Source organism: Phaenicophaeus curvirostris, chromosome 4, assembly GCF_032191515.1.
Source record: "Phaenicophaeus curvirostris isolate KB17595 chromosome 4, BPBGC_Pcur_1.0, whole genome shotgun sequence".
In the NCBI taxonomy this organism is placed as follows: domain Eukaryota; kingdom Metazoa; phylum Chordata; class Aves; order Cuculiformes; family Cuculidae; genus Phaenicophaeus; species Phaenicophaeus curvirostris.
The window spans coordinates 44,537,393-44,561,879 of NC_091395.1; the positions used below are offsets into that span (position 1 = coordinate 44,537,393).

Here is a 24,487-nt window from a genome sequence, read left to right on the forward strand (position 1 = left end):
AAAGGACTCCAACCTCAATACCAATAGCTGTTATTTAAAAGATAACATTCAGGGCTACTTTGCACATTAAGACTGCCAGAGTTGAGGCAATCCGAAAAGTACTTCCCAGAAGACTCAACACCTGTAAACACTTCTACAGTGCTTAACTTTCTTAATGGGATACCTGCTCTTAAAATGAAGCCCATGAGTAAATGCTTATAAATCCACTTTTGGACAGTCTGGCTCCTGCAAGGAAAACATTGTCCTTTACTCCTGCTATGAAGAGATCAAGGCCTCCCACTTAAGCAGTGGTTGGTAGCTGCTGTGAGCCTGCAAATTCAGAAGAGCTGTAATGGCACCACGCCTATGGCAAGGTGAGCATGCATCTCAAGCTGGTTTAAATGTGACAAGGCTTTTCCCATATGAGGAATTTGTTCTATGAATCTGCCACAACCAGTTATAGAACATTAGACCAGGGGAGGGAGGGTAGTGGCCTCAAGCAGTGCCAGGGGAGCTTCACATTGGACATTAGGAAAAAAAATTTCACTGAAAGTGTCATCAGGCACTGGAATGGGCTGTCCGGGGAGGTGGTTGAGTCACCATCCCTGGAGGTATTTAAAAGAGGGATAGATGAGATACTTAAGGATATTGTTCAACAAGGCCAAGTGAAATGTCCTACACCTGGGTCGGGTCAATCCTCTGTTTCAATACAGGATGGGGGATGATATGACTGAGAGCATCCCTGCAGAGAGGGACTCAGGGGTGCTGGTTGATGAGAAACTCGACATGAGCCGGCAATGTGTGCTTGCAGCCCAGAAGGCCAACATATTCTGGGCTGAATCAAAAGAAGCGTGGCCAGCAGGTTGAGGGAGAGGATTCTTCTCTTCTATTCCTCTCTTGTGAGACCTCGTCTGGAGTATTGTGTCCAGTTCTGGAATTCTCAACATAAGAAGGATATGGAACTGTTGGAACGGGTCCAGAGGGGGGCTACAAAGATCATCAGAGGGCTGGAGAACCACCCATACAAGGACAGGCTGAGAGAGTTGGGGTTGTTCAGCCTGGAGAAGAGAAGGCTCCAAGGAGATCTTATAGTGACTTCCCAGTACCTGAAGGGGCTACAAGAAAGTTGAGGAGGGACTGTACACAAAGGCTTGTAGTGACAGGACTAGGGGCAATGGGTATAAACTGGAGAGGGGCAGATTTAGACTAGACATAAGGAGGAATTTCTTCACCATGAGGGCGGTGAGGCACTGGCACAGGTTGCCCAGGGAAGTTGTGGCTGCCCCATCCCTGGAGGTGTTCAACGCCAGGTTGGATGGGGCCTTGGGCAGCCTGGGCTGGCGGGATGTCCCCATCGCAGGGGTGTTGGAACTGGATGATCTTTAAGGTCCCTTCCAACCCAACCCATTCAATGGTTTAGCGGCAGATAGGTATGGTTACCTCGATGATCTCAGAGGTCTTTTGCAAGCTGGTGATTTTATGATTCTACGGGGTGGGAGTCCCGTCAGATTTCCTTTGGGGTAGCGGGGCTGTGTTTCGCAGCATGACCATTATATCGCTTAGACCGCTATTCTATCAAGTTTTTATTTCTGACATCCCGGACCTCAGAGGATCCGGACCTCAGAGTCCCGGCAGGCGAAGGCTTCGGGACTCTCTCCCTCAGCCACCGACCTCCGCGCCGAGTCCGGCGGGGGGGCGGGGCGGGGCGCCCGCCCCGCCCCGCCCCCCCGCCGGACTCGGCGCGGAGCGGCGGGTTGGGGCCTCCCGGCTGCCGCCAGGAAGCGGCGGGGCCGCTGGGCATGAGCCGCGGCTCTCCCGGCAGGCGAGCCCCGGCAGCGTCGACCTTGGCAGGGGGCGGCGGCGGCGGGAGCGGGAGATGCTCTTGCCGCCAGCGGCGCCGGAGGCAGCATGTTCCCCGGTGCCGACAGCGCTAGCGCCGCTCCCGGCCCGCCGGCTCCGCGCTGCCCCGGCGGCGAGGAGGAGGAGGAGGAGGAGGCGGCGGAAGACGAGGAAGACGAGGATCCCGGCTCGTCGCGCTTGGTGCTGGCGGCGGGGCTGGCGCTGCTGGCCGTGTCGGTGGCGCACCTGGAGCGGGAGGGCGGCGAGGCGCCCTGCCTGGCCCTGCTGCTGCTCCGCCTCGCCCTGTACGCGGGCTGCGCCGCCGCCGCCGCCGCCGCCGGAGCCCTGATCGTCCTGGCGTGCCGGGGCCGCCGCCCGCCCCCGCCGGGATTCGCCGCCGCCGCCGCGCTGCGGGTGCCGGGGGTAAGCGGGGACCCGGCCCCGCCTCGGGGCGCCGGCGGCGGGGGAGAGCGGGGCTGCAGCCCCCGGGTTGCGGGAGGGCTCGCAGGGCGAGCTGTCGGCTGTGGATCGGTTGTAAAATGGAGAGGGGCGGGCTTAGACTGGACGTGAGGAGGAATTTCTTCACCGTGAGAGTGCTGAGGCGCTGGCACGGGTTGCCCAGGGAAGCTGTGTCTGCCCCGTCCCTGGAGGTGTTCAAGGCCAGGCGGGATGGAGCCTTGGGCAGCCTGGGCTGGTGGGATGTCCCATGCGCACGTCTCTGTATGATCGTTAAGGTCCCTTCCAACCCAAATGATTCTATGATTCCGTGAATGGTTTTGGGCTTCTTCAGCTGAAATGTCATTCGGGGAGGAAGGAGATGTGCTCGGCGAGTTCGTGTAGTGTTTCTTAAATGCGTGTTCTGTAGTTCGGCAGCTTTAGATGGTGTTATTGTATAACATAGTACTGTGTACGGAAAAGTATCCAGTGGTTTGGTTCTCCCAAGCTATGATGCATGAGTCTCTCTTTAACAGTTAACTAGAAAAAGCAACTTAGAGAATCATGGAATATTTTGGGTTGGAAGGGACCTTAAAGATCATCCAGTTCTGCCCCGCTGTGATGGGCAGGGACAGGTGCCACCAGCCCAGGCTGCCCAAGGCCCCATCCAACCTGGCCTTGAACACCTCCAGGGATGGGGCAGCCATAGCTTCCCTGGGTAACGTGTACCAGTGCCTCACCACTCTCATCATGAAGAAATTCCTCCTTATGTCCAGTCTAAATCTGCCTCTCTCCAGTTTATAACCATTGCCCCTAGTTCTATCACTACAAGCCTTTGTAAACAGTCCCTCCCCAACATGCCTTGAGGGAGTGTCCGTTTGTTCTCAAACTGCTGCAGACCTCTATGCAAACGATAAACACATTTATTTTTTTTATATCTGGGAAGATGTACTAATTTGTGTTCATGAGTTCTTTGTAGCTCACTGCCTAGGAGTATTTTTTTATTTCTTCTAAGCGGGACTGGTAGCATAAGATTTTTGGAGTCTTGACTGCAGGTGCTGGTCAGAATACTATTCCTCCCACCCATGCCCCTTCCCCTGTCAAGTTATCCAGTGCTCTAGAGGTGTTCCCAGGCAGGCCTGCAAAGCTACTGCTGGAAAGGAGGCTTTGCCTGCAGTCTCACGCTGCCCATGGGTCGCAGGGATGTGATGCTCAGCGTCACAGGTAGTGGCTCCAGTCGGTGCTGTGGCTCCAGTTGGGTGCCCTTGGCCCTTCTCAGGCAAGTTGTGGACCTTAGAGGGGTGTGTTAGTTCGTGAAGTGATGGAGCAGTGGATGGTACCATCTCAGCGCTGTTTCACTTCCACCGTGTCATGCAGGATGCCTGGGAGCACTCTGCAAAGGGGAAGGAGCACGAGTTGTGCCACCTTGGTGTGCAGCCTAACTGTTCTGGTGACCCAGTTCGTTATGTTCAGTACATGTACCCTTCTTGTTAGCAAGTAAATAATGCTGTCACTTCTGTATTTCTGGGGCTGCAATTGATGCAGCCGAATTTGTTGAAAGCAGAGGGTGCTGGCAGGGCAGAGAAACTGTTAGAAATTGCTTACAGATATAGTTGGCTATCTTTCCGTCTTGCCGATCAAATCAGCTTATGACCTGCAGCAGTGTTTTTTTCCTTTGTTCTTTGACCTAGGGATGGAAAGAGCCTGTGTTGCTGAGCGATAGATTTTCCATGCCTGCATTTAATAGAAATTGGTAGAACACTATTGTCAGTAGAAGGGATCGTTTGGCCAGGGGTTGGTGACTTCAGTGAATAATGCAACTTGCAAAGGCATCTCTTCGTGGCAGTGGGTGTGTGTGATACTGCTTTTGTCTTCTGGGTAGGCTTTTTAAAAATCCTCATTGTTTTGTAGACTCAACATCATGTTCACCTTTTCGGAGGGAGTGAGGAATAAATAGCATGTACCAACATTAGAAAAGGATTAGAAATGGGTAAGTGAGACAATGTAATCCACAAAGTCAATGAGTGATAAGCAGAAGATACTTGTCTCTATGTAGTGTAATAAGTGGGTACGGCTAGAGATTGCTCAGCTGTCTTTTGTCCTAGGAATGCTGGGGAACAAATTTGTTCGAAGTGCACAAGCACCTGATTAGTAAAGGGCTATGTGGTTTGACATTTCGCCATTTAACTATCTTGGACCAAATGTGGGGCAAAAAAAAGGAAAAAAAAAAAAGAAAAGAAGAATGCATGAGGAATAAATTCCTACACTCTTCAGATTTGCAAGATTAAATAATTCAGTGATAATGCTGTAGCTCCAGTGACATTTATGTGCTGGCATACTTATCTGAACATGTGGATGCATGTTAACTTACTGATAGGAGAACATATTGTATACATATAAAAAAATCTTTATATAAACTTGATAACTGAAATCTCCCTGCTGCTGTAGGCAGGAGCAACTTTCAGATTTGTGAAACAGCCATTACAATGAAGATCAGTTTAATTAGCGAGATCTAGAATTGAAGAAAAAAAAATTTAAATTTATGGTTGTCTTTCTCTACCACTTTGTGAAAAACCATAATGCATAAGCTCACTGAACAAGAGTGAAAGTAGAACTGTCCAGAGACAAATACAGGCACTTCAGTTACTAGACCATGTGTGCTTTCTTTTTGTGGTATGTTACTGCCTGTTTCTCTTCAAGATGTTCTCCTCTTGTGTTAGTCTGCTGGATTCACATATGTAAATTGTGCACACCTGCTCTTGCTTTGCATGCTCTTGTATGTGGTGTTTGGATTCATTGTACCTCTTTGGTATGTGTTCTTTGTTTCAGAAGGGAACTGAGATCTCCTCTGTAAAAGTCACTACTAAAGCAGCAACAGGATCTGCTGCAGTAGTTTCTGGGGTTGTTTCCTGACCCTCTCTCTGATACAGTTAAAATTCTTCTTTTCTCATGCTTTGCACTGTTCTCAGAATTTACTCTGGCTGTGTGAAAAGGACCGTCAAAAAAGGACTGAGGAATTTTATGCTTTTTATTTAGAAGCTGTAATTCCAGGCATCTTATGTGGGTTTCTCGTGCCTTCAGTTTCCGGTTTTGTTGATTTGCGTCTGATAGGAAATGCCATCAGGACCACAAAACTCCTTGACATGCTATTTCTGGACGCCTTTCTCTATACATTTAGCAGATTTCCGATTTGGTGCTTCAGCAACGTGTAGATGAAGAAAATAATAGTGTCTCTATAGGCAGCATATAGATATGTAGGCCATTCGGTAAAATGTTTATTGCAAAGTTTCCTTCATACATTTATCTTTGGAAAATTTGTAGGTTCATCCTTGTATTATACATCCTTTTGCATTTATACCACTTTATTATAATTCAATTACTACTCTCCCATTTTTATTGGAACCTTATGGTCCTGTTATCTTTTCTGTTTTGGGAGCCAGTAGTAGGGTGACTGTTAAGCTAGAATTTCTTCAGCCTTGTTGAATCTGTTCCTCGAGAGAAGGGAAGTACACTCTGGCCTAATAAGTTTTTTTAAAAAAAATATATTCTTTTTTCTTTAGAAGAGAGACTTATGGATGGCACTTGTCGTATGTACATGGACTCATGGCAGATAGGCTCATTTTTTGTTCTTTGAGTGATTTTCACGTTGGGGTTAACAAATGAGGAAGCACTAAGTATTCAGTAATAAATATTTATTCAAGTGGAAGTCAGACTCAGCTCTTGGGAAGGGAGTGGGAGTACTCTTGATGAACTTCAAAGGGACTTGGATAGAGCTCTTTATGCTGCGCTGTAAAAACAGAGGGTTTTTTGCACATTCTCAGTTCTGCAGGCACTTACAATGTGAGTTCATTGCTGTTGATTTTCATGGACCTGTTCATGCAAGTGAACAACTTAGGTGAGGAAGTGCTGTGTCGCAGGTTTAGGCTTACAAGAGCTGGATGTGTGCCTCTTTTCATTTTGCTTAAGCTTACTACTAGAGAAGCCATCCTTCCAAACGCGAAGCTGTGCTTTGCCCTAAATATTGTCCCCTTTGAGACTTGAAACGTGAAGACTTTCTGCTAAAGTCAGGTATCGCAGCAAGAGCATTTGAAATCTGAGAGCTGCAAAGCAAGATGTGCAGTTCATATACCCACGACAAGGTGTGTTTTCAGCATAGTTTTCTTTTATGTGAGAGCTCTGATCACAAGTTGTGTCTGGGCAGCCTTCTGGTTTCCGCAAAGCTTTGTGTTTCATCCAGTGTTCTTTTATATTTTCATCGGAAGAAGAGAGGAATGCAGGCAACCCATAATATTGTTTTAACTATTAATTTAAGTACTTGCTGGTATTAGTAGTATTGGTAAATAGTTTCTATTGATGTTCAAATAGTAAGAATTAAATTACATCTTGAAATTGTACATTATGTTATTGTCAGCTATTTTTCAGCACTTCTCAGGAGCTATTTTAGGGCAAGATTACTTGTGGTGGAGGACAGCAAAATGCAGGACTTCACAGAGGCATGATGACCCAATTGTACTTTTGTACTTTTCATCTGAGCGTGGATTTGCTTATACCAGAGTTAGCCCTTGTTAGAACAGGTGTCACTGTTTTAAGTTCAGGCTTGTTCCCTATACCACTGTTAATTTGTGTGGGAGATGGCTTTGACTCTTATGAAGAACCATGTAAACTAAGTTAGTGGGAAGGGAAAATACTTTTTTCCCACATTTCCTGTGTGAGTTGTTTCTCTGCCTGAAAAACTGGCACGATGGAATTTTCTTTCCAGCTCAGTGTTTTGACTCTGATTCAAAGCAAAAACTCTGAATAATAGAGAGCTGGATTATCGACTTCATTTAAATAATGCAAAACCCACGGATTTGTTTAGTAGACTTAAGGGATGCATTTTAAATTCAGATTAAATGAATGATACATTGTATAGGGAATGATCTACCTTGTCTCTCTTGCAAACACTAACAGAAAAGTAACAAAGATGTGTTCTTCCAGTGAACAGGGTATACTGACTAATGTCCTGGTTTCAGTTACCTGTCATTAACAGTTGCCAGAGATTTTGAGTATTTCTTTAAAACTCAGCTCCTGACGTATTTAGTCACTCTTGTTCACTTCTGTTTAGTACCTCTCCATTTTCAGAAGTAGTTTACTCTTGCTTTTTGGCCCTGAGGGACACATATGCAACTGTGTTTTATGTTCCTAAAGGCTTATTCCACCCCTAAATGTGGACTTGTGAATCTGGCATTAATGGGAAGATGTAGGTCAATCTTTTCTCACTGGATCAGATTCTTGTTGAAATCTTTAGATCCTGGAAGGTAGTGGTGGTTTTTATTTAAGTCATAGGAAGATGAGTAGTGAGATTATTGGAAATGATTTGAGTGATTCAGATGAGATGGCAACTTAACCTAGGCTGAGTATTTACCATGGTTTCCAGGCTGAGTGCTCTGCTTTTTTCAGGGAATGTAAGAGAAGTGGAGAGAAAGGACATGCAGGTTTTTTTTTTCTCTCCACTGTTGGACTTCTACCATTGGAGGAAGCTTGTGAAGGTAAGCTGGCAAGAGTGCCAGCAGCTGTAGGAAGTGGAAGGTTTGCCATCTGTGGGCATCAATTGCAAGTCTGATGCAAAGAAGTTCTTGAGGTAATGAGCAGTTTGGAGCAGCTGTGAGGGAAAAAAGAAATTTCATAACTCCTTTCAGTCTTTATCTTGACACTTTTGAAGATTTAACTAAGGTATTTATGGGGCTTTTATCAATCTAAAGCCAGGCGTGTTCTGTGGGCTGTTTCATTCTCTGGTCCATTAGGGAATATTGAGAAGATATGGCAGGATTTTTTCTGTTACTTGTTACAGTTTCTGCTTGCTGTTCTTCTGTCCTGCTTGTTTTAGATCCTCTTGGGCTTGCAACTGAACATTTTTATCTGTTGCCATTCATTTAATTTATCAGTTGTTTCTGGATTGAAAGGAGAGGATGTGTTTTAAGTTGGCTTTTTTTTTGACAGAACTGAGAGTGATGTGTCTGTTATTAGTGTGATCTCTTATTATAGGCAGATTGATGGTCAGTTCTGGTGATGCAAGTGAGTTTACTAATAGGCAAATCCTGAGATTTAAATAATGAAAAGATACTGTAGCATTGCCTATCAATTTCAAGACTACTTACAACATTTAAGAGAATGTTGTATGTATCTCAAATATTCTGTTCCAGTTCAATGGGGTCCTGTTAGACTTTGGGGCCTGTAGTTTGGATATTTCTGGTACAGTTTATTCTTAGGGTTCTGTGCAATATCTGTTATCCGTAGGGGTTTATAAGCTTTTTCACAATTGGAGTTTTGTTGGCTCTGTTTGTGTTGATTACCTGCAGGCATAAATTTGAAGTGATAACTTTATTCTCATGGGAGACTGATCTTAGAAAATGAAATGTTTTTCAGACTCTGCGTCTCGCTTATAACCCATAACTCCTTAGTGGTGAGGAGACTTAGTTTTCCACGCAGTGTTTTATCCATCATGTATATTTTTTGTTTTCTTGTCTTGTCATGCAACCCTTTCAATTTCCTTTCACCATATCTTGTGTTGGCTTCAGCTCTGCATTGTATTGTGCTTGACATTCAATTTTCTCAACGTTGTGTTTGATTGACATTTCATATTTTGCTGTGAATCAGGCTGCTTTTACCTTTGTAGGGACTGCTTCTCACTTGAGAAGTCTTTTATGACTGACAACATAACTAGGGAGCTTGTTCATTTCTCCTGTAGCTAAGCCACGCTGAGTCAATAAGTCAGACAGGTGATGGGCTTGTTGGGATGTTGCTGTCCAGGCCTCTGGCAGGGAAATTCTGAAGGTGGAACCAAAGCCTCTGTCAAGAGTTGAAGCATCTTGCTTTGGGATTGAAAATACTGCAGGTGTGTCAGAAACATCGTGAAAGTAGAATCTGATCAAATTCCATGTTATTGCTTGGTCTTGGTTCCCTGCGTTCTGCAAAGGAAAGCAGCAAAATTTGTTCAAGGAAAAGGCAGTTACATAGGATACTGTATCCTTTCCGAAGCTGCCACTTTGCTAAGTGATAAAAAAAAAAAAAAAGAAATAGCATAGTGATAAGGGGAGCAAGTTTGTGTTGTGTCCACAACACAAAGGTGGTTTTTTTTTGTCTTACTGTACATGCTTAATAGGGAAACAAGTTAATGTTACTGATGATTATTCATTCTGCATGTTTTGTGATGCTCTGTAAAAAAAGACAGAACACACTACCTTTGTAGGGTGAAAAGTCACGTGGGAGGGAGGGTATAGCAATAGACAAGGCCGGAGTTTGTCTCTGATCCCCAAGCTGAGACTCTGCAGCTGAGGCATGAGTCTGTGCAGGTTTTTCTGGCTTTCCAGCGATTCAGTTTTCATAGCGCACTGCTTTCTTGGTCTTGAAGTATAGGCCATATGTTCTTGTTGTCTGTTTTTAACAGAGAAGAGAATGTGGAGGTGTTCAGTAGACTGGGATGTACCCTGAGAATTCATGTAAACCTTTAATTTGATTGTAATATTGAGGATCCCAGTAGAGAATAATGCTGTATTTTGTGCTGAGCAGAAATATAAATGCCTGCTTAGAAATGATTTCTTAGTTGTACTGATGGGAATGAAGGCATTAAGTGAGAAAAGTTTCATTTTCATATAATGCTGGACAGATAACAACATGAAATCTCAAGTGAAGGAAGTTCTGCCCTAATTATAAAGTTTTTATACAGCTAACAGGTTTGTAAGTTTGGAAACCAGGACATTTAAGATAGGAGATCCCTGCTTAATGAACAGTTTACGTGTTCCAGAAGCTGCCGTGTTAGTGGAAATAAGATACACTGATATTATAAAATCGTTATTGAGATAATGACGCTTAACATAATAGGATTAACATGCTTTAAGTATGTTGATTTTTAAATTAGTAGTTATGGTATGCCTTAATATATGTAGATCAACGCTTAAAGTGATACATGCATACTTGCTTCGTTATCTAAAGTAGAAATACAGGTATTAATAAAGAATAACTCTTTTGCGAATAGAAAATTTATGTTTACATCATAAGTTGAAGTATTAGTACTATAAGAAGGCAGCTGTCCTGGATCAGTTAAAGCTGAATTTATGGAAAGTTCAGTGAAGTATTATTTGAAGCTCTGACTATCATCAAAGTCCAGTTTGATGCTAATGTATGTTTTACAAAGACAAGAAGAAAGTTAATAGGGCAGCAGTGGGTGGAGCGAGTACCTATCAGTAAATGGAGTGTTCTTGTATGCTGAATTAGATGCAGTCTTTGCTTTTTTGATCTCTGATTAAACTAAGCATCTCATGCACAATGCACATTTATATTGTGGGATCTTTCCTAACCTCTGTTCTAGTTCTGTTGTAACTGAATTAATGTAACAGAAATAATTTTTCTCTGCTTCTGCCTTTAATTCCATGGTAGTGTAGGTCTGGGTGTTGCATGCCTGTAGCATGTGCCTGGCTTCCTGCTCTTATGTTTTAAGAATTGCTTTTGATATCTGAGTGTTGTGGATAAATTTTTTGATGATGGAAGGTACTTCTGTGTTCTCCATGCTTTGCTGTTTGTTCAGTGTAGTTGCTGTAACACCTTCTTAATTATTTTTTATTTAACGTTTTTTCTTTGAAACTAAGGCAAAGTTTCAAGTTCAATGCCAGTCTTGATTTTTTTTTTCTGGGCCTTTCAGATTGCTGTTGCCTGCATCTTAAATCATTCTTCAAAGTATCAAACAATGAGTATTATTCAGAAGTCTCCAGGAAATTGCACATCCTTTTTTTTTTTTGGTTTGTTTTTTAAGCCTGTAAACCAAATAAAAATTGAAAAAAGACTTGAACTGTTCCAGGAAACAGGCCTCCCTGCTAGAAACTTCACTCTTTGCACGCGCTTTCCAAATGTGCTCTGCTCTTACCCCTTCAAGTGGTTTTGTCAAGCCCTACTTGAGTGTCTGGTTTCTGCAGTTCTTCAGCAATAAACCCTACAGGGTGGAGCCGATTTTTTTGGGGCTGTGTTAGTGTAAGTCAGGAGTAATGGGAACAAAGCAAGTTTTCATCAGTATAAAAGAGCATATAAGCTAGGGCTTTGACTGTCATAAATCTATTTATGAAAATCTTTGGCTCTATCGGGTTTATGCCAACTGTTCCATGCAGTGTAGCACCATTTTCCTTTAGATAAGTGACATGAAGAAAAATATGAAAACATTCAAATCTAGGCTTTCTAGCTGATCCTGTTCTCTGCATATGTCCTCAATCTGACTTGAGGCAGGGGTAGGAAGAAAAATCTGCTGGATTTTTCATTCTCTCAGCTGCTAGAGCTGAGTATGGACTGTGAATTTTCTGAAAACTTTCTGTCATCACACCTGTGTTGCTTGGTTGTTATTTTTTAAGGTTTTTGTTGACATATGTCATTGAACTTGGGGATGCCTGCTTATTTAGTTAATTCATCTTTATTGTCAAAGAAATAAATTTGAAAGCGAATCTAAGCTGACAAGACATAAGACTTGATTCTGCTAAATGCAAGTTCATAAGACTGAAAGGGAGAAAGAGTTTGAGCTGTTTTAGAGAAGGCAACTTAAGATCTGATCCATTATCAGTCACTAAATTAAATTCATAGATCTCTGAAGGATCACTAAGAATCACAGAATGGTTCAGGTGGAAGGAATGTCTGGAGGGCATCTAGTCCACCCTCCTGCTTAGAGTGGGTCCAACTAGCTAAGGTTACTCAGGGTTTTCTGGTCTTGAGCTTTGAATATCTCCAAGGACTCCACAGTCTCTCAGCCCCATGTTCTGGTGTTTGACTAGCCTCAAAATTAAAATAGTTTTGCTTTGTAAGTAGTGGGAATTTCCTGTGTTGCAACCTTGCCTCTTATCCTGTGCATATGCAGGAAGAGTCTTGTTCCCTCTTCTCTGTACCTTCTTTCAGTAGTTGGAGACAGCAGTGAGGTCTTCCCTGAACTGTTTTTTCTTAACCCTGGACTAACCCTACCAACATTCAATGCATTTCTTTTTTATGAAAATGTTACATTCTCATCTGTTCTTGAAACTTTGTTTTTACAAGATATGTTTCTTTCTCTGTGTTATTTTCTCAGACTGTTCATAGTGTTTTGTGCAGTACCTGTATGAGTATGGAAAATCTCTCAGAAAATCCAATATACCATGCCACCTTCCTTTGCACTTCAGTAATTACATTTGTGCAGCAGCAAAATAGCTATTGCTAGAGGTGGTATTCACTTCTTATCTTTTAAATTACTCTTGATCACTTGTCTTAATTGAAGTTTCCCACGCTAATCATTGATATTAGCCTTCTTTTAATGAAAAGCCAGTGCCTTTTAGAAGTCAAACGTACCAACAATAGAGGAAGCTGCCCATGAAACATATTCTTGCAAGCATGAATTTCTTGTGAATTTGTATCATAGTATTTAAGAGGCAGCATTTCACTGAGGCAATAGTCTGTCTTGTTCTTAATATGAATGCTCAAGATTGAAATGGAAAGGGATTGGTTTCTGCTTTGTGGAATTGGGTAGACTGGATCATAGTGCGGTGATGTGGAGCAAGTTTCTTGCAGCACTGGATCCCCTCTGAAGGTATTTGTTTTGCATTCCCTCAGCTGTAACGAAGTCCTAAACTGAGGCAGGTAATGAGGCAAAACTAAGAGTTCAGCATTTATAATTTTCTTATCTCTGTTTGGGTTTCTAAAAACTTTGTAAGAACCTAGTTTTGAAAGGAGTAATTTGGCTAGTGCTTCATGAGAGCACTTACTGATGCTCTCAGCTGTAAAACACTTTCTGCAAACTATATACAAATGAGACACGGTCATGCCTAGGGTAGGGATTTGAGGTTACCAGTCTTTATGCAAGTATGACTTTGTTTAGCAGAAAGATTAGTCTGGTAGGAGATCCAAGCTAGCATGAGGGTTAGGGAAGATGGAGTACGTTGAGCATAGAGCTCTGGTCAGCATTGTGGGCTGAAGTGTAAATGCTCTTTCTTCACAGAAAGACCTGAGTGACTTTGCTTATTAGGACTTTCTGAACCCCTTCCCTCTCTCCAAATGTATCCAGGATATTTAATGTCTTTGTGAGTCTGTCTCTTCTCTTTTTAAATTGGAGTGGTTATGAATCATCTGATTTCCTGCTGCAAATAAAGCAAAAAAATCCTGAAGTACTTGTGTGACTAGCATTAACGCAGCTTTGTGTGTGGGAAGCACGGCAGTATTAGCAGTCAGAGGTGATGTACTGGAGCCTTATAAATGTTGTTGTTAAGTGTTCTTCCAAATGGCAAAAATACTTTCTGCAGCCCTTTAAGTGGGCATGGCTTAAGCTTTTACTGTCATCGTGTTCAAGTGAAATGGGGCCATGAAAATCGCTAGTGGTTCGCTAATCAGATAATACTCTGTTCTTACTCTGCCTTTACTATCGTATTGGTAGTAAGAGGGGCTGCAAGTAGAGGCAGATGTGCTGAAATATTGCTGCTTTTGCCATTGATAGTGTTGTCAAGGGGATAAGAAAAGACCACAGCCATGGCCTCAGAGTAGTGACTGGAAGAACTCTTGCTGTGCTCACCCCAAAGTCAGAACAGATTAAGTGTGCGTGGAAGGAGAGGTACTCAAGGCCTGGAAAACAACCATGTCAGTGCTGTGTGTTAGGTGTGAGAGAGTCTAAACAACTTTATTTTGCTGTTGCAGTGCTTAGACTCCATCCCATTAAGTGTGCTTTATTCCAGCCTCTATGTGCTATCTGCAGTGGAAGATTACAGCAAAATACAGTGAGCATTAGCCTGCAGATTGGCTGAAATAATGGCATACTATCTTTAAAGACATTAAAGACTTTTAACTTAATGCACCCTAAGAGTTTATACTGCTTCCTTCTCTGTTTGGTGAGTGTTGGAGGGATTAGGACGTTTCTGAATCGCTGTCTCCTTACTGACAGGAGTCTGAACTCCCACTAAGAGTGAGGTAAGCTGAGTGGTAGTGGGGACAATCGCCATTTCAGATTTGAATTACACTCATTTCTGTGTAAGGACAGCGTGGATCACTGCTTTTTATCTACACCCTGATAGATGTTTCTCTGTCTGCCCACCTGTTTGGACACTATAAGAGCTAATACTTCAAAACAGACAGATGTGTATAGTTCCTGTAGAGCTCTAAGGGGTTTACCTTTAAAATAAAAGTTGTTCATGATGTTAAATGACGTCCATTGTGACAGTAGGTTGTAAAGATTTAATATTTGCTGTTGACTTGTCTGATCTGTGAAAATACTGAATAGAAGAGTTCCTTTATTTTTTTTTCTAATAAAATGCATGACCAGTTCTCAGTGCATTGAATTGCAAATGGATACAGCTCTCTTCTACCAAAAAAACCCCAACCTTAAGGTAACTTGTTAAATTGTACAGTGTACAGTACACAACAGTGGGTATTAATTTGCTGAATTAATAATGTATAATAATCTCTTAGACAATTGATACTCATCTGTTTTAACCATATAGGGTAAAAATATTTGTATAAAACACGAATGATACAGTGCCATCACCTCAAATGCCAGTTTTATTTCTTGTGTCTCTTTTGATTTATTCCTCCTTCTTATAATGAATGTTCTCTTTGAATTTCAGAGTACATGGTCTGATTCAGTCCAGTCGAGGAGAGTGATCATTTCTCACACCATGGATAAAGCACTGAGAGAAGGTGAGTCTTAACTTGGACAAAGGAGCATCAGGCTTTTAGCAAACCATGATTGCACAGTATTTCAGGATTTTAGAATAGGGTCTTGGTTTCTTCCTTGATATAAAATAAAAGTACAAGGTTTTGGCCTTCCCAAGAGGTCCGCTAAGTATTAGTAAGGTAGTAATGTAGTGCTAGTTTTGCAATTTAGCTGATATCTTGTCACTTTAGTGGCTGTTTGTTACAGAAATACATTAGTCCTTAATACTTGTGCAGAATGGTAGCATTTCAAAGATTCCTAATTGAGTTTTCCTGAACTCACAAATCCTATAGACTCTTACAAACAAGTCTTCCTAATTATTGCAGTTCTTGCTGTGAAAACTGAATCTAAAATCAGCATTTGTATTTCTGGCTGACGCAGTCTGTGAACGCTGTGGATCACCAGTACAGTCACTGGGATTTAGGCTGTAAAATGTGAACTATGATCATACGAATTTAAAATAACTTCTTTGTGGCTCTTTAAAATAATGAGTAAATACTACTACTGCGCATATTTTTTGACTGGCTCCTATTATTACAGAATATTGTAGAAGTTAGCATAGTGTCATTGTTTGAAGAAGAAAATTTTCTGATTTGTTACTTGGAAGATTATGCTAGGTTGGAACTTGAAGATTATTTGTGGGGAAAAAGCTTGGCTTGTATATTAAAAGAAGAAAACAAGGAATTATATAGTATAGCTTTTAGAATTTATAAAATCTGATGACATTTCAGTCTTTTTGTAAATATTTAATTAATTTTGATTTTTTTCCCTTTTAAGATTTCTTTACAGTGCCTTTTTTTTTTGACATCTGGAGAGTACATTTTAAATTAATATTACCTTAAACAGATCAGTTGTCTTATGGGAACTTCTAGGGATGTGTGATGTTTTTAAAGTTATTTTTATGAATAGTTGTTACTGGGATACATACCTAAAGTATAAAATTAGAAAACTTTGCCTAACCTGTCATGCTTCTGATTTTGAGCGCTATGTGGTGTGTTTCATGAAATCTAAGTGCTCAAAATCAGAATAAGCATGTCATTATAGAAAGATTTTTCCTTGTTTAATATGGCACAAAGAGAGGGTCTTTTAGTTTTAAAGTCCCGAGTCTCTTTTTCAGCTGGTAGTACTTGGAAAAAGAAAATAAAAATTCAGTGTTAGTCACTCAATATTTGTCATGCTTTTTCTTGATAAATTGTCTTCAGCTCATATCACATGATAGTTCAGGGATGTGCCTTTTTAAGAAAGGCTGTGCTCAGCCAGACTCGTGCTGCTGTCACACAGTGTACAGTTTGGGCTGAGACTCTCATTAGATTTATCTGCCATGCATGTACCTGGTCTCCCAGGAACTGAATTTCATCTTCCATTTTTATTGCCCCATATCTTGTGGTCTTTTTGGTATTCTTCACAGTCAATCTTTGTCTCTACAGCTTTAGTAGTGCCAGGAGAATTTGTCTCCAGATTACTTACCTGCTTTACTGGATCATTTATACGTAAGACAATATGGGCCGTAGCACAAATCCTAGCAGAACTACATTGGTGAAGTTCTGCTGTGAAAACTGATTGTTTATTCATATCCTGTGTTTCTTGACTCTCTGGCGTGAAATATTTTAAGAGCTATCTTTTCTTTCTTAGTGGCTTATCTTCCTTCAACCCTGTGTTGAGATGACCTTATTGGAAATACTTTGGAAATTTAACTGATTGTAGCTATAGGTCAGATCTTGCTTGTCTGTCCTTGTTGAGCCCACAGAACAACTCTACTAGGGATGTAAGGCAGGACTTCCCTTTACAGGAGCTTTTTTTCCAATCTATTCCCAACTTAAGATCCACACACTGACATCTAGGAAAAAAAAAAAATTGTGGTGGCTTCTGCCACTCTCTGTTTGAAAGAGCTGTATTCTTATTTTTCACAGCTCTCAAAAAATGAGTTGTTCAGGTCCAAAATATGAGCAAGACTTAATCTGCATTCTTGTTCTCTCTGCTACTGTGATTCAAACACTTGGAGCTAAGAACTCTTGGCAAAGGGTACATGGGCAGAAGTATTTGAAAATTTTTCTGTTTTTTTTAATGTGTTTCCTAGATAATTTTAACATCTTACTTTCTCTATTGCTTATATATTTTGAAATATTCTTGGTTTTTCTGCACGCATTAAATAAGGGAATATAAAGAAAATTTTAATGAAAATAAGCCAAATAATGTGGAAGGGGAGATGGTCAGGGTGCAGTTGCTTTTGTACAGGGGCTATCTCTGCACATTGATAACACCTAGTCTATTAAACATGTTTGTTTCATAGAGTTTGAATAATGTTGTAAAATGTAAGTAAGGCAAAAAATGCTAGTGTTTTTCCAAGAGCAAACTTTAACAAGAGAAATGGAATCTTTAAATCAGTATCACTAGACTGGGGCAGGTTCCTGGCCACTGAAGTCTGGGCATTTACACAGCCTATGTCAGCCTTTAACACCATGATCTAAATAAAGATTTAGTGAGCATGAGGAACTTCAGTAAATAAAGATAATGTTGATTATAAAACCTCATCATCTTCATTTCTATTGTATAGCTAAAACATAATAAAATCTAAAACAACGTGAAGAATAGCCTTTATCTCTTTAAATGTAAAAAATTAATGTCTTAGAAATGATAGACTCCCATATTGAGAATATTTGTTAGTAATTTTTAGGGACTTCAATAAAGAGGCTTTAATATTTTAGTGATTTTTTTTTTTTTGGATGAAGAGAAGGTGGGTTTTTTTGTTTTTGTTTTTTTTTTTTACTGAATTGGCTTTTGGTAGGGGAGGAAATTAGTAGTTGCTGTAACAAATGAGCGTTTAATGCTTGCTTCCATAGAAGAGTTCTTTGCCAGGTACTTAACAGTGGCATAGTCTGTCATCTTTTTCTGTTATATTTTGATTGAAAGTATTTTTCATAGAATCATAGAATAACCAGGTTGGAAGAGACCCACCGGATCATTGAGTCCAACCATTCCTATCAAACACTAAACCATGCCCCTTAGCACCTCGTCCACCCGTGCCTTAAACACCTCCAGGGGAGGTGACTCAACCACCTCCCTGGGCAGCCTCTGCCAGTGCCCAACGACACTTTCCGTGAAAATTTTTTTCTAATGTTCAGCCTAAACCTCCCCTGGCAGAGCTTGAGGCCATTCCCTCTTGTCCTGTCCCCTGTCACTTGGGAGAAGAGGCCAGAACCCTCCTCTCTACAACCTCCTTTCAGGTAGTTGTAGAGAGCAATGAGGTCTCCTCCTCTTCTCCAGGCTAAACAACCCCAGCTCTCTCAGCCGTTCCTCTTAAGGCCTGTTCTCCAGCCCCTTCACCAGCTTCATTGTTCTTCTCTGGACTCGCTCCAGAGCCTCAACATCCTTCTTGTGGTGAGGGACCCAGAACTGAACACAGGATTCAAGGAGCGGTCTCACCAGTGCCGAGTACAGAGGGAGGATAACCTCCCTGGACCTGCTGGTCATGCTGTTTTTAATACATGTCAAGATGCCATTGGCCTTCTTGGCCACCTGGGCACACTGCTGGCTCATGTTCAGTCAGCTGTCAACCAACACCCCTAGGTCCCTCTCCTCCAGGCAGCTTTCTAGACAGAATTTTCCTAGTCTGTAGCACTGCATAGGGTTGTTGTGCCCCAGGTGCAGGACCCGGCATTTGGCCTTGTTGAACCTCATGCCATTGGACTCTGCCCAGCGGTCCAGCCTGTTCAGATCCCTTTGCAGAGCCTCCCTACCCTCCAGCAGGTCAACACTTCCACCCAGCTTAGTGTCGTCTGCAAACTTGCTAAGGTCCTCCAGTATAGCTTAAGATAACTATATCATGCATGTTAAATCTAGTGTCACAGTAGCACAGCATTTTTAATGCTTCTGGGCTGTTTGGTGGTTCCCTGGTGCAGGAGTTTAACACAACTCATATTAATGTTGCATTTCTGTTTTACAGATTGTGAAGCTTGCTTTTGTAGAATAAGTCAAGCCAGTGTTTCTTCTGATGTTCATATAGTCACAGGAGAGTTTTGGATCTGACCATAACTTAATGTAATGGTTCTGGTCTGTCCAGCGCTTTCAGGAAAGGATATCTACTTGTTGTTTGAAACTTGGAAGTCTTTGTCTGCATTTGCATAAGGAGAACATTTCTGGTTGGTTTTTTTTTTTTTTTTTCATGGTGCTCTGAGAAAGCAAGGAGGCATTTAGTCCTCCTTATTCAGATTTCTATGTTGTTTTTCATGAAATTGGGTAATAAATCTCAGCAGTGTAGAAACTGTCTAATGTGAAGCTCTGCAGAATGCAGATTTGAAGCCACTCTCACCCACTGGCTCTTGTGGTACTGCTGAACCACTAAATGAATGAATGTGGAAGAAGGGATAGCAGCTACTGTAGACCTGTGTTGGGGTAGGAATGAATCATAGAATCATAGAATAACGAGGTTGGAAGAGAAACATCGGATCATTGAGTCCAACCATTCCTATCAAACACTAAACCATGCCCCTTAGCACCTCGTCCACCCGTGCCTTAAACACCTCCAGGGAAGGTGACTCAACCACCTCCCTGGGCAGCCTGTTCCAGTGCCCAATGACCCTTTCTGTGAAAAATTTTTTCCTAATGTCCAGCCTAAACCTCCCCTGAAGGAGGTGTCTAGAGGGGTATCTTCACGACCCTCTGCACAAGCTTCTAGATCTCTACTCCCAACACTCTTATAGTTTACAGTCTCAACTTCACTTATTTTGTGGGAATGACTTTTAATCAACTTGCATCTACTGAGGACTTGGATCTTCTGAACTAATTTAGAAAACCCAGTAAAGTTTGTAAGGTTTTGCACCAGACTCCTTGCTGTCAATGCACCTGGCTCCATCATAAGAAATTTGCTTCTTGTTTGTAGCAACTGAGTTAGCGGTAGTAAGGTATTACCCTCAAAGTGTATTCTGCTTTTCTTTTTATTCCTTTCTTGTTTTCTGAACAGTTGTTTTCAATGTCTTGGAGAGCATGCAGTGTAAAAATGATGAGAGTAAATGCATGAGCAGATTTATCCTCTGAAGGAAGCCAGCTGTGCTCTAAAATTCTTAGATTTGTTTTCTGTATTTCCTTAGAATGCTGAAAGAGGCACCAGCTGCATCAATAGGCACGAAACTAAAGCAGCAAGAGCACATTATGGCCAGGATGATACATATGGATAAGACAGTGTCTTACCCCAGTACAGGCTGATGTTTGTTTCTGTGGCTTGTGTCCTTTTTATTTATTTTTTTTAAACAAAATCCTAAAAGCTGTCTTATTCTTCACTTGGACATGTATTCTGGACTCTGAAGTACCTGGAATTTTACAGAGAACAGCATAGTTAAATTGTTGTGATGCAGGAAGGGCAACAAGGCTCAGAAGTTACAAGGGAAATACAGAAAGCATGTCAAGGAAGAGAGTTGTAAAAGATGGATGCAGGAAAATACGAATTAAAGTGGGGTAATCTAAGGTGAGGAAAGTGCATAACTGTCAGAAGGAAACACAGATGAAGGATTTCATACTTGCATGGCTTAACTTTTGGCGATGATTGGTGATTTTTGTCATTAATTTGGTATTGCCATGAGATTTTGTGGTTCTGTCACGATGCACATGTAGGAATAACTGTACCGTCCCCTCGTTGTGTCTGGCCAGGAATCTTCCTACCATAACAGCTCTTGCTTCTTGTCTTTCAGCTGAGAGTATAGTAAAGTTCCAAGAGTTGTGCTTTCATAATACTTTAGTAATTAGTGCTCTTATATGCTTGAATGCTGTGCTTTCCCAGAGCAGAGACATAATATTGGATGTGATGGTGATAATGGAGTTGAGGAACTGAGCTCATTTTAGGGAGGAGTTGCCTAAAGATACAGTTATAACTTAAGGGTCAGATACACATTCTGAGAAGAGAACGTGGTCTAAGGGATCAAAAGATAGAAGTTTTACTCATGCACTCTTGTTTTGTAGGTTTCTGAACAGTAGGTATCCGTAGGAGCTACCACTTTATAGCATGACTTGGCTTCTTAGGCAAAAGGTGCTGAAGAAATATAAAACTTTGCACCCTTGCAAAGGATAGAGAGGGAGTCAGTAAGGAAATCTGCAAAAATTCTTGTCTGCCAGGGGTAATGATAACAAATATTGTAATGCAGTGTTTTGAATGTGCTTGAGAAGTTAAGAGTCCCTTACAGTAAATAAAAGGGAAGAATCGGTGCTGTGATTGGCTTTTCACAGCATTTCAGATATTGCAACAGTAAGACTAACCAAGCTATAAGAAAAAGGTGGTTTCAGAAGAATATGGGGAGAGCTGTGGAAAAAGATACTTAGAATGTGTATTGTTATAGAAGACCTAAAATAAATAATAAAATTCAGTTTTCAAAATGTAGTCCCCAGTTGTTCTTTAGTGTATTGAGGGATTATTCCTCAGCTTGCTTATCAGAAGATTGATACCTTTTATAGCTGTTTTTATAATTTTATAGTACTTGTGGGTGAGAGTTTTCAGTTAAATATGAATTCTTCTATTTCAGAAAAGAGGCAAAGTTCTCATCGTACTGTGTGGCTTTGTGTATTTTTTACCTGGATCAGAAAAAATAATCAGAAGTTCAAAATCGTTATTTGTTTATTTGTTGAATTTTTTTTCTAGATAATTTATTTAAAAGCCTTTAACTTGGCAAAAGGCTTTTAACTATATATTTCAGCATACTTAGGGAAGATTATGAGACTAAGGAAGTTGATTTATGAAGCATCTGACTAGAAACTTGTATTGATGTTAACATTTGAAAAGAAATGGCTAACAGCAAGGTAATGTTGCATGAGGTCTCCCAGTACTTCAGGCAGGCAATAATATTCAACTTGCAGTGCTAATAGCAGAATAACTTATTAGTTCACTGTTGCAGTGCCAGGAGCTGTTTATAGTTTGCTAAGCTGTCAAACAAACAACTTCTATCAAATTAGAAAGTGAGTTCATGCAGTCACATGATTACTTTGCACCATGGACTTATACTGACAAATGAGATGTGCTTTTGATATAAAAAGGCTGAAATCGGGATGTCTGGTAAAGAAGCTGCTCAGCTTATCAGGCACACGACTTATTTTCCCCCTTCCTGTTCAGGGGGATAGATGCAAACTGGTAGATGCAAACTGACTCCTTCCACCCAGTTTTTCCCCATCTTGTTGTAGCTTTTAAAAATGGCTCATGCGTGCTCCCTGAACACCATCTACTCCCTCCTAGACCTCCAGGGACATCTGCTGTAGTGAAACATCAGTAAAACAGGTGACATAGAAATGTTGTCAGAATAGTAAACAATGGTGTTGCCATGGGACTTGCAATTGCGGTAATCTTGGTTATTCCTTGTAGATATGGTTTTGGAGTACCTTGTCATTTTTGAAGTTCATGCTGTCTCGCTAATCTACTTGTTCTCTCTTATCTCTAGCTCTTCTGATCCTATAATGTACTTTCTGCAGTGTTGTTCAGTATTGTATATGTCTTTTGAAATCCAAAAATCTTACCGTCTCCCCTTTTAACTGTGATTTTGGAGTGGGGACTGTTGAATTTCTTTGTAAAGAATACTAGTTTCAGTCTGCAACAGCCTAGACACAGTCAGGTTGTATGAGAGTTCATATAACCATTCCACTGGTGAGAAACAGGTATTAGTTTGAGGTTTGTGTGTAACTAGTAACCTGACTGTCTGAGCAAATCCGCTTACAGGCTTTGCTTTGTGAAGTGACCTTCAGTAACCTATTAGGTGCAGATTTCTGTAACTTTGCCAACTGTACTTTCTTGGCAAGAATTCAAAACCCAAGTAAAATGGTATGAAACCTATCACCCATTGAGTTCTGGAGGAGAAGAGTGGAGGATTACATTTTTTGTATCTTGGTGTGCCTTTCTTTTTTGCAGTCTTTGCTACTTAATTGTTTTGTTTCTCCTTTCAGTGTTTGACTACAGCTATAGAGATTACATCCTGTCCTGGTATGGGCAGCTCAGCAGAGATGAAGGGCAGCTGTACCAGCTGCTATCCGAAGACTTCTGGGAAGTTGCCAAGCAGCTGCGACAGAGGCTGAGTCACATTGATGTAGTTAAAGTTGTCTGCAATGATGTAGTGAAAGCTTTACTCTCACACTTCTGTGACCTTAAAGGAGCCAATGCCAGGTAAACCCAAAACTGCATTTCATTGGAAATTTCTGCTTTTCTCCTTGCTTTCAGATGTGCTATATCAAACATGTGGAGAGTGTAATGCTTTTGTAGGCAAGTGATAAAGAAAACTGTTCAGGCTTATTACCAATTTTAGAGATCAAACAGGCTTCAGGGCATCTATAACACCTGTGGAAGGAAACACTTGTCCTCCTTCTTTCAGAGTTCAGATTCACTGCTGTTGACATTTCATCTTTGAATGCTTTGCTCACGGTAGGAGGTGGGCTGCCTGTGCAGTTCCTGCAGTGTGAACCTGCAAGGAAAGGGGAGGTGCTGTCAGAACAGTCACAGGGCAAGAAGATAGTTATTTGTACCTTTCCCAAAATAGCACCAGGGTTAATTCTGTTCAGTTTGCCACTTCTTCTAGCTTCAGGAGGCAAAGCCTCGTAGTTTTTCTAAGTGGCCTGTCCTCCAGTAACAAGGTATGTCTACTGGAAAATTTGTTGGCTGGATTTTCCTTCTCTGTTTAGGGTATCTTGCTAATTCCATTAATTTTCCTTTTGGCAAGGCTCTCTTTGTCTACTTGAAAAGGTCAGTTGTTCGCTAAATATTAGGGTTCCACCCAAATTGTGATTGTGAATGGAAACTCTGTGCCTTCACAGTTCTGACATCTGAAAGCATAATTCATGTAATTGCACATGCAGTTTGGGCTTACATCTGCGCTTAATTGCTTTTCAGTTGTCCTAGGTGAGATATGCTTTCGTCATTCTGATTTTGACTATGCATTTTATACTATGAAATTGTTTTGCCTACAGTTACATCCGCGTATTTTTAACACACCATCAGAGAAAGATCAACTGTTTTCTGTTAATGACTGGTCTGTGTTAGTGACCACTCACTGTGCTTTCCGTTTTGGAGCAGATGATAGGGTTAACATGCTTTAGGTAGATGCCAGCTTTCTGTAAGCTAATGTTAGGAAATAAAGGCGAAAAAGAAACTAAAGGGTGGTTATGTTCAAGAAAAGAAATAAACTAGTATGCACATTGCAGTGGATTTTGCACTGGGTTCCAGACATTACTTTCTTTCAACTCTGGAATGTGGTAGAACTCTCTTCTTCAGGTAAAGCTCCTAAATGTGCTCCTTGCTTTTTAAGCATTATGCTTGCACTTGCCCTTTATTGCAGTAAAGCTCGTGCTTTTGGGAAGAGATTAATTTGAATAGTTAAAGAGTGAGGATGGTGTATTTTGTTTAAAGTGTAAATGCTTTCCTCTTTGAAGCTGGGGACACAAAATTTACAATTGCACAATTGTTGATTATTGTTAATGCTGGTTATTGGTGACAATCCTTATCTGTGAAGAATTATGACCACTTCCTTTAGGTCTTTGTTGGATTATTATTTCCACTATATAGAGCTAATATAAATTATCGAGTGTTTTCAAATG

At 41.2% G+C, this 24,487-nt stretch overlaps 1 protein-coding gene across 1 annotated transcript in view; it reads left to right on the forward strand.

Annotated features, from left to right (window-relative positions):
* The first annotated feature begins 1,741 nt into the window (after positions 1-1,741).
* Positions 1,742-24,487, forward strand: part of SNX25 (sorting nexin 25) — an 81,680-nt gene continuing 58,934 nt past the window's right edge. The window contains exons 1-3 of the mRNA XM_069855889.1: positions 1,742-2,241; positions 14,844-14,916; positions 22,847-23,063. Of these exons, the coding sequence (XP_069711990.1) occupies positions 1,888-2,241; positions 14,844-14,916; positions 22,847-23,063 (644 nt within the window). The 5' untranslated portion in view covers positions 1,742-1,887. The remainder of the gene's footprint in view (positions 2,242-14,843; positions 14,917-22,846; positions 23,064-24,487) is intronic.